The sequence below is a fragment of the Dryas octopetala genome, chromosome 8, assembly GCF_963921425.1.
Source record: "Dryas octopetala chromosome 8, drDryOcto1.1, whole genome shotgun sequence".
Taxonomy (NCBI): domain Eukaryota; kingdom Viridiplantae; phylum Streptophyta; class Magnoliopsida; order Rosales; family Rosaceae; genus Dryas; species Dryas octopetala.
This window is the reverse complement of record NC_141373.1, coordinates 15,572,226-15,581,395: the sequence shown is the minus strand read 5'-3', so window position 1 is coordinate 15,581,395 and position 9,170 is coordinate 15,572,226. Positions and strand designations below refer to the sequence as shown.

Genomic DNA, 9,170 nt, shown 5'->3' with positions numbered 1-9,170 from the left:
TTGATTTTTTTTCCTTTTTTTTTTTTTGGTAGTCCCGGGAGGAGACTATTTACATAAAAGAATACCATTATACCCATAATGGATTCACAGTCGCAAATAGTTGCATAAGACAAAGAAAACAAAAAACATTATATGAAAAAAAAAAAAAAAAAAGGCAATGACGCTATCCCCTTCATTCCCAAACAATTACAACCACACATTCCTATTCTATAGGAAAAAGAAAATATAGAAACAAGCATTCTCACAAAAGGAAGGGTAATATATGTTTTACACCTAGGGGAATACATTTAACTCCCTAGACATAAGGGTAAGTTTTCTGGTCAATAGCACTTCCTTCCCAACCTGGAAATGAACAATCTAATAATCACAGATCACCAAAACAGACACCATCTTAAGATCAAATAATACAAACTCTACCCCATCATTGAGGCACATCCTTCGGAGTGACATGACTTCTACTTTCAGTGACATCGCCGGCATTAGCAAGGACCTCTGGTGCAATTTCCCAGCTCCCACTTCTCCTTCCCCAACTCGAGTGCCGAGCATCAGATCGAATGGTAGGAGCCCGGTGATCTGAACCTAAAACAGAGTCAGCCTCTGAGGTATTATGAGGTCCGTTGCTCCCTCTACTGCGTCTGTCCTCATCAATTTCTTCAATATTACGACGCTGTGAGATCTTTAACAGATCTTCACCAATATCTAAATCATCCTCTACCTTTGAGCGTGGATCCCCGCCTGAATCATCTGGTTCTGCTTCCCGTGGAGTGGCCACAGGGGGAGGCCTTGGCACCTCCTCTTCTACGAAAGCCCGAAAGTTATTCCTCGAAGGTTTCATTTCTGTGCAAAATACTTCGATAAAGTTATTTAAACAACCCCGGTTGTAAACATTGATCCTGTTGTCAGCTCTGTACCTGAAGTTTTCATATGTAGTCTGAAGAAAGTGTAATGATATTAGTATAAATAATTGATCAAACACATTAGACTGTAAAGCAACAAATATGTTCCTCGGAAAGTGGTCAAAATGATGATTAAAATATCAAAGACTGAAATGAAGATTGTTAAACTGAACCAGGGGCTCAACATACTTTGCACGCATGGAAAAAGAAAGCCACTCAATGAACCATATAACCAAATAAGTAATGTTATTCCAGGTTCCTCTGTCTGTGCTCTTCCTTTTTTCCCTTTGTTAAAGACATTTTTTTGGGGTTGGGGGTGGTGAGCGAATCTTCATGATTGCCCCACAGTGACATTGACTAAGTACAAAATCTACATTGGTGAGCGAAAAGCCCACACTTTATAGTGGAAAGAAACTAGTGGCTATCTCATTTAGTACATATATTGCAATGTCAACTGGCACCAACCCAATTCAACTGTACACTTCCATTGTAGATCAAGGGAGTGGATGTGTTTTCAAGTTGTTGTACAAGTTGCAGGAGATGGTGGAGCACCTCCACCAAACACACACCCTAAATTTATTACTCGCTTTGCATAGTTTCAAACTTTCAATCATTTAAACCACCGTTAAGAGATTAAAATTCTGACACCTCAACATGAACATAGAAACACCAGTAAGAAAATATAATAAGTGACGGTATAAAAGTCCAGCTTTCCTTCCTCACTTTGGTAAGTGACAGAAAGTGACGGAAAGTTGCATAATTGCATGTATTTGACAACAGTCATGAGATGACAAATGTATCCAAAATGCTGTCATAATCAACTTCATCAAGAATCATGTTAACAACTGGTGGAATTACCACTGCCACTTGAGCAATGGCTCTCATGCTTTATGAACCTCATTCAAAAGGGACTTAGACATCAAGTCCACCCCTTGGCTTTCATATGATAAGATATATCCGAATTGAGTAGAGTCGATACAAAAAATCTCATGATAAACCAATATATACACCCAGAAAAGATGACTGACCTGGTTGGTACCTATAAGGTACAAGTGGAAGCCAGTTAGTCCACCAACAAACCAAAGAGAGATGAAACAGTAGGCCATTAGTATCACGGATGCAGGAGATTCTTTCATTGCCTTCCAAACTGTCCCATGATGAGGGTCATCCATCAGAATCTTGATGTATAAAGCTGATATCGAGAAAACGTAGATGCAGAGAAGAGTTGCAGAAGAAACGAACATAAAGAAGTAACGATAATTGCACTGCACATATACCCAGGCAATTAGATTTCTAATACAAATGCCTCCTGGAGAAAGGAAACAAGAACCAACTACGAACAAGAATACAAGAATCAATCTAGAAGTCCAGGACAATACTACTGGGGAAAGTACAAATCTCGCAAACACAATTTTGAATTGAATGTTAACAGCATACCTGCCCAATGCATTGGCCCACCCAAGGGCAGTGATGATCAAAGCGTTCCACACAATTGTTGCAAATAGAACAATGAGAGCAACGAGGAGGACGGTATAGCATACAAGTGTCGCAATACTTCACTCTCACAGGAAGACCATTGACCATCACTTCTTTTGTTCTAGGGAATTGAAGGCTTGGAGTTTGTCTTCCACCAACATTAGCAGCTCCTTGTCTTCCACCAACATCAATAGACACTGAAGAGTCATAACGAAACTCCTCCTCTGGTGGATGTGAATTTCGTGGAATAATTCCTGGGTCCCGGGCTGAAGTAAGAAAAAGAAGCACCAACACCTATCAACATCAACTAAAGAATTAATTTATGACAAAATCTAGGACAACAAGTAAAGAGAGAACTGCAGTGGAAACACCATCCAAAAGACAGGCACCGATATGAAAAAGAAGGTTAAGCAACAATGGTGAGAAAAAAAAAAAAAAAAAACATTTCAGAGGGTGATGAATATCATAATTTGAATGCTAGAGTTGCATAAACACTACACTTCATGAATTTGCAGAATGTCAGAAGAAGATTAAACCAATAAGAGCATGTCCTAACTTCAATTACACACATAAATTCCAAAAATTTAGGTGACTTTTAACTAAGGCCTTAGAATAAATGGAGAGAGAAGAAATCACCTAACAGAATCAAACTAGCAGGATAAGGCTCTATGCATGAAATATGATTATGTACTGACAAAAGTTTGCTGTCCTTTTTAGTATAACCAATAGAGTTTACTCTTTAATCTTTACAACTTCCTATAAAAAAAAATTCCTCACAATTATAGAGAAAACTCAATTCGAGTAAACGCCTCAAGATTTAAATATATGATTTATAACAATGAATTATGATCACTTTGATGTGAATTTTATCACCATACAACACCATCAATCACATGCCACACTAACAGTGCTCATTAAACTTGGGATTCTGATGTAAATGATTCGCTTGAAAGTTAGTTAAGTTCATTTTTGCTCACCACCATTATCCCTGGTGTACACCCTATTTAGAATGTGCCATGTGGCCCATGTGTAATATTTGTTAACTAATCCATCTAATAAATACAATTAAATACTCCACCGTTAATAATGATGAGAGAAAATTACCTTCAAACAAAAAATATGTTGAATCTTCTACTTTTATATACCTGTCAACATAAGCAACTTTTCATCTTCAATTTCTTTCATGTATAGTTAATTTCCTTGTTCATCAAAATCTAAGAGATTAAAATTTATAGAAAAACAGCCCAACAGTCCTTCATGACACTGTCGTACTGGGTTTAGAGGGCCATGAACACTCTCAAGCCTGTAAACATTATTAAGCATTATCTATTAGACGAGTCAGTGATTGCAGCACCATTTGGGCACAAATCAACACTCTTTTTGTCAAACAAGGTACCAACCTAGACCAAAGCCTTGGCCAACACTTCCATATACCAACAGCCTCCCTAGGCAGGTTCATCACGCTCTCAATGCTTCTCTCGGTTCCTATGTACGACCATTACTTGCACCGTCCATGCGGGCTAGAATTGGAAACTCCAGGGTAATCACTATGCTTCAAACAATTGGCATTGGATTTGTCCTCCAAGTTGTAGCCATTGGAATTGCTTATGATGTGGAAGTTTAGCAAATGCTTGTCATCATGGCACAAAATGTTGCAGGCCCAGGCCCAAAAGAAATGGTCCTCATGACCATATTTTGGTTACTCCCTCAATATGTACTGCTAGTGCAAGGGATACCTGATGCGTTCAATGCCATTGGATTGCTAGAGTTCTACAATGAGTCTCCACAGGACATGCAGAGTCTTGGGACAACGTTCTTCACAAGTGGGATTGGAATTGGGAACATCTTGAATAGCTTTCTAGCTTCCACGGCCATCCAAACCCATTACAACAGTGTCATGGAGGACTGCTGGGTTATTTATTCTTGTTCTTTTTTTTTTTTTTTTTTCTGCAAATTTTATTCACTTAGATTTTGATGAACAAGGAAATTATCTATACATGAAAGAAAATGAAGATGAAAAGTTTCTTTATGTTGATGGGCAATAGAAGAATCAATATATTTCTTGTTTGAAGGTAATTTTCTCTCATCATTATTGGTGTGGGGTATTTGATTGTATTTATTAGATAGATTTAACCATACTTAACAATTATGACACATGGCACATTCTGAATAGCGTGGTAATGCTACACCAAAGTAAAAATGAACTCATTAATAATCAACTTTGCAGACTAAATAGAAGAAAACAAGGCAACCCGGCAAACAGTCTAACATTCTAATGCAAAGATTAAGAGATTAGGTGCCTATTAATGACCACATTACATTATCTAATCATCCATCTGCATGTTGACATGCCAGGTACATGACCATTTATTATTTTTGACAGGAACTCATGAAATAATCATATACATGATGTGTGTCAAATTAAGAAATAAAAAAAAATAAAAGGTTAAAAGGACAATTCTTTTTAGGTTGGGGTTAAGAGAACTTACATGGATAGTAAATACAATAGCTACCACCATAATTGCATATCCTGCATTATATGACGAAAATTCATGCCGAAGATGCCAGGCGACAAATACACAAAAGATGATAAGTGGAGCAATGATCAACAATAATGTGACAATCAGTGACCTAGCATCAGGCCCAAATATCAACCTTCCACCAAGGATGAACTTCTGCAAAAGGATGGATAAAAAGGAAAGTTAAAATATGAAATCAATATCACAAGTGAGAGGTGGTAGAGAGTGAGGGAGAGAGTGAGAGAGAGTGAGAGAGAGAGAGAGAGAGAGAGAGAGAGAGAGAGAGAGAGAAGGAGAGGGGAAGAAGAAGAGAGAAGAAGAGGATGTAATCACAGTGAAATAAGACTGGAACAATTACAGTAGACAAATTGAGAGTATAGCCCTAGCTAGGCTCATGATATCAAGCAGAACTCTGTAAATCTTTTTCTTTTTGTCATATCATTCAAATACAAAACATAAAGCCACTAGTCATATATTTGCACATCTGGAATCTATTTAAACCACATCATAAATATGAGATATGGTCTTTCTAGTGCGCACAAACTGGCTACCATCTTTCATAGTAGCAGAAGAACTAGAAATTGGCCAATCTAGCAATGGTAGCCAGGAACAATTTCATCTACATATGTGTCGGTATACCATTTAAGAAAGGGACCACATTGTTGGGGCCAACCTCCAACGCAATCCAATGATCAAACCATCTATTTTTCAGGTTCTAACTAAAGGATAATCCTTACAAAAATCAGTCAAATTGCAAGCCATTTAGTCACCTAACTGCAATCAAATAAAAAAGGAACACAATAGATGAACACAGTGTTTCTGATAAACATAGATATGATCATGATGATAATCGAATAGCTAAACAATTTCTGATTTATATGATTTTTGTAAGGGATGATTGTTAAAGGGACCTAGAAAAATGAACAATATCATTGGACCACATTGCAGGGTGGGCCCCAACAACGTTGTCCCTTTCTTTTATTAAAAAGAAGGGTCCCTGTTTAGAAGGGGGCTCCACAACTAAGGGATCCCTGTTTATTAAAAATGGATAAGGAGAGATGGAGAGACACTAGAACTGGTTATCATTAGATTACAAGTTCAGGTTCTAAAGTTTCCCAAAAACAAGCTATAGCTTAGTTGGGTTTTTGTTTTGCCAGCCATTGGATCTCATTTAAATAGATCCAAGTTCCAACAGCTGATATAAATGTCTGCTTGTTAAGAGTAGTTCATGGAAGAACCCTAGAAAGATAAGCATGAGAATCATCAAAAACAGGAAACTTGGTTCTGTCATGACACATGGTTATAAAGTAACAACGCCAGCAACTTGACCATCAAAGTAATTTATCTCTGACATAGAATCAGTAAGTAACTATACAACAAATCACTCCCATGATTAAATCTTTCCCTTGTTTTATTTGTCCCTTAACTTTTGGCAGGAAGGGGGGATTGTTGGAGCCTTGGAGGTTAAGGTCATGTATCAGATGTTCCAGAAGCTAAGAAACATGAATCTCTCATGATCATATAAAAACAATGTCAAAAATAAATAAATAAATAGAAAAAAAATTTATTTAATCCCCCCCCCCCCAACCCTTCAAAATGTGTGAAGCTCACATATCTGCTGAACTTATGGTCAACTATAATCGAAAGCAGTTGCACTCCATTTGATTCCTTCCCTAATAACTCCATTTTATTCAACCATTAAAAGCTGTTTCAGCATTGATTCATGGAACTGTATAAATGAGCCGTAATAAAAGGCTGGATAAGCTAAAAATATAAGCACCAGGTAAATTAGAACAATAACTATTTATGCAACAATAAAGAAATCAAATAATGAAAATGGTAAAGAAAGAGTGTTGGGATAAGAAAGTGTTTTAGAAGACGGTCTATAATGGGTCTGATTTAGAAAAAAAATTCCTGCAATTTAATGAGTTGTATCTATTAAAAATGCCCATGCATATACAATAAAGACTAAAGACTCATGCATGGCTTTGATAACATGATAAACTCTTATCGAGAATTGCAGTTGCCATCCTTATAATCAATGTTCTCTTGTATGCCTTCTCATAAATCAGTTTTACAAGAATACAACCAAAAAAAGATGCACTGTGGACATTTGATATGAGAGGAAGTAGTCTTCTACACAAAGCATGCAATCCAGCAAAACCATTCATCCAGATGTAGTCATTGAATGATCCCTCTAAAGAAAAGTACAATTTCAACTTTGACATGGATAATGAATGATTAAATTGATAGTCAGCCAGCTATAAGTTTTCGCAATCATCAAATAACTATTGTGAAGACAAGATAACTTACACTCTACTCAATTATTCTACCCTAAGCCTTAACCCATCTATCTCCACTCTCCAACTAGCTCAGTTCATTGTACTCTCAACCATATAGAACGTCCTTTCTTTTGAGCTCCATTTGTGTATGACCATATACTACATTATTTTAAACAATTACTTCATTCTCACTAATCACACATGAATTTTGAAGGAACTACTTTAACATTAGGCCAAAGAGAAAATTAATTAAATCAAAGTAAACAATATTACAGCATCTCTACTCTGTTGCACAGATAACGCATCCTTCGGCCTCAATAAGGTGGCAAATCAAAACTAGAGCAGAAGACGACCCATGAGCTTGACATAATTTGCTACTAGAACACACTTTGATGACTCTCAAGAGTATTGCAAAGCCATATATAGAATCATATTCACATGAAAATGCTGCAGACCAAATCCTACCCCACAAGACGTGGGCATCAAAACCACAACCTCTTTTTCACAAGTAAAATCACAATCTCACAATATGAATACCCAAAATCACAAAAAAAAAAAAAAAAAAGTGGTATACCATCACGTCACTACCATATCTGCTCATAAAATCCTCATGCACACCCAACATCAAGCCTCCATTCATTTCTCTATGGGAAATATTGAAGTTATAAAAGTACATCGCAATTTAAGTTTGGAATTTCAGTACTCCAACACCAGACAACACATTACTCCACCCAATTAAGGGCTTGTTTGGCAGTGCTTTTAGAAGGCTTAAAAGCGCTTATAAAATAGTCAAAACCGCTTTTACCTGTGTTTGGCATAAAAAATTAAAAGCGCATTTGGGTTATAAGAAGCATTTGGGTTATAAGAAGCACTTGGATTTTTTTCAAACAAATTTATGTGTTTCTAACAAAAGCGCTTTTGGTGAAAGCACTACTGAGCAAAAGTGCTTCCATAGACTCCCAGACAAGCCCTGAGCCTAACACACCTATTCAACTTAGTTCACTTGAAAAAAGACTCCAAATTTCCTTTCCTACCAATTTTTTCCATTTTCTCGGTAACCAAAAGATAAAAACTAGAGATAGAAACTTAATGAAAAATAAATGAATAAAAACCCAAACTTTGCCCAAGTAAGAGTGTAAGCACCAACAAGAAAACAAACACCAGAAGGAATAGACTAGATGCTCAATTATGATCTAAAATTTCGTTTGCTTGCCTAGAATATGCAAAAGAAATAGAAAAAAATTTAAAAGTATAAGCTTTAAATGACCCGTAACAAACTAACCCAGAAACCAATACCAATCAACTGTGCCTAACACCTGAAGTTCATAGTTCCTTGTAATCCATGTATGCAATTCAACAAAAGTCAATGTCTCCATTTCTCAGCAACCAAGCAGGCAATGAACTTAAAAAACCTAATTCGAACCCAATTCAAGACTGCAACCAAACAAACCACTCAATCAATCCAAAACCACTAACTTTCACACAAACCCCACAAATCTAAAGCAAACCCAGATGACAAAATCCAGCTTAAGATCCAAAATTTGAAACCCAATAAACAGAGGCTTACATTACTTCCTTTCCAGACTTCGTACACGCGCTTTGCCATGAGAGAACTCGACGCGCTTCTTTTACACAGACTAGGCAGGAACAGAGTCGAAGATTTGGAACTTGTGGGCGTTCATCTCATTCGCATTCACAGACTCCCCCAAAACCCAAATCCACAATGAAAACCCACCCACCCCAACTCTGTTATTCGGCGATAGAAAGGTAAATTCGACGTGGGTTTTCTTATGGACTTCCAAAAATAGATAAATAAATGTGATGCAAATGGTCAGAGAGAGAGAGGCTGACAGAGAGAGAGGGAGAGAGGTGATCTTTGAGAAGGCGGTTTGAAATTTCAGAAATGTTGGGAGTGTGCTTTTTGCGTGTGGAAATGTGGAATGTTTTTGTTTTTGTGGAAAATCCCCTGCGCAAAATACATAGGGAAAAATACAAAC

The 9,170-nt window shown here is 37.0% G+C and overlaps 1 protein-coding gene across 1 annotated transcript; it reads right to left on the bottom strand.

Moving 5' to 3' along the window:
- Positions 1 to 9,170, bottom strand: LOC147277581 (protein S-acyltransferase 8-like). The gene is made up of 5 exons (XM_086253947.1): positions 8,741 to 9,170; positions 4,862 to 5,047; positions 2,334 to 2,666; positions 1,925 to 2,161; positions 1 to 931 (listed from the first exon to the last, which is right to left on the bottom strand). Exons 1-5 carry the CDS (start codon positions 8,777 to 8,779, stop codon positions 422 to 424), a joined length of 1,305 nt encoding a protein of 434 aa, XP_086110073.1. The 5' UTR covers positions 8,780 to 9,170; the 3' UTR covers positions 1 to 421.

Coding starts and splice junctions, on each gene's coding strand:
- LOC147277581 (XM_086253947.1), bottom strand. CDS start 8,779: ATGGCAAAGCGCGTGTACGAAGTCTGGAAAGGAAGTAAT. Junction 2,667..4,861: donor CTATTGTATTTACTATCCAT/GTAAGTTCTCTT, acceptor TGATGTTGATAG/GTGTTGGTGCTTCTTTTTCT. Junction 932..1,924: donor ACCTTATAGGTACCAACCAG/GTCAGTCATCTT, acceptor CACTTTCTTCAG/ACTACATATGAAAACTTCAG.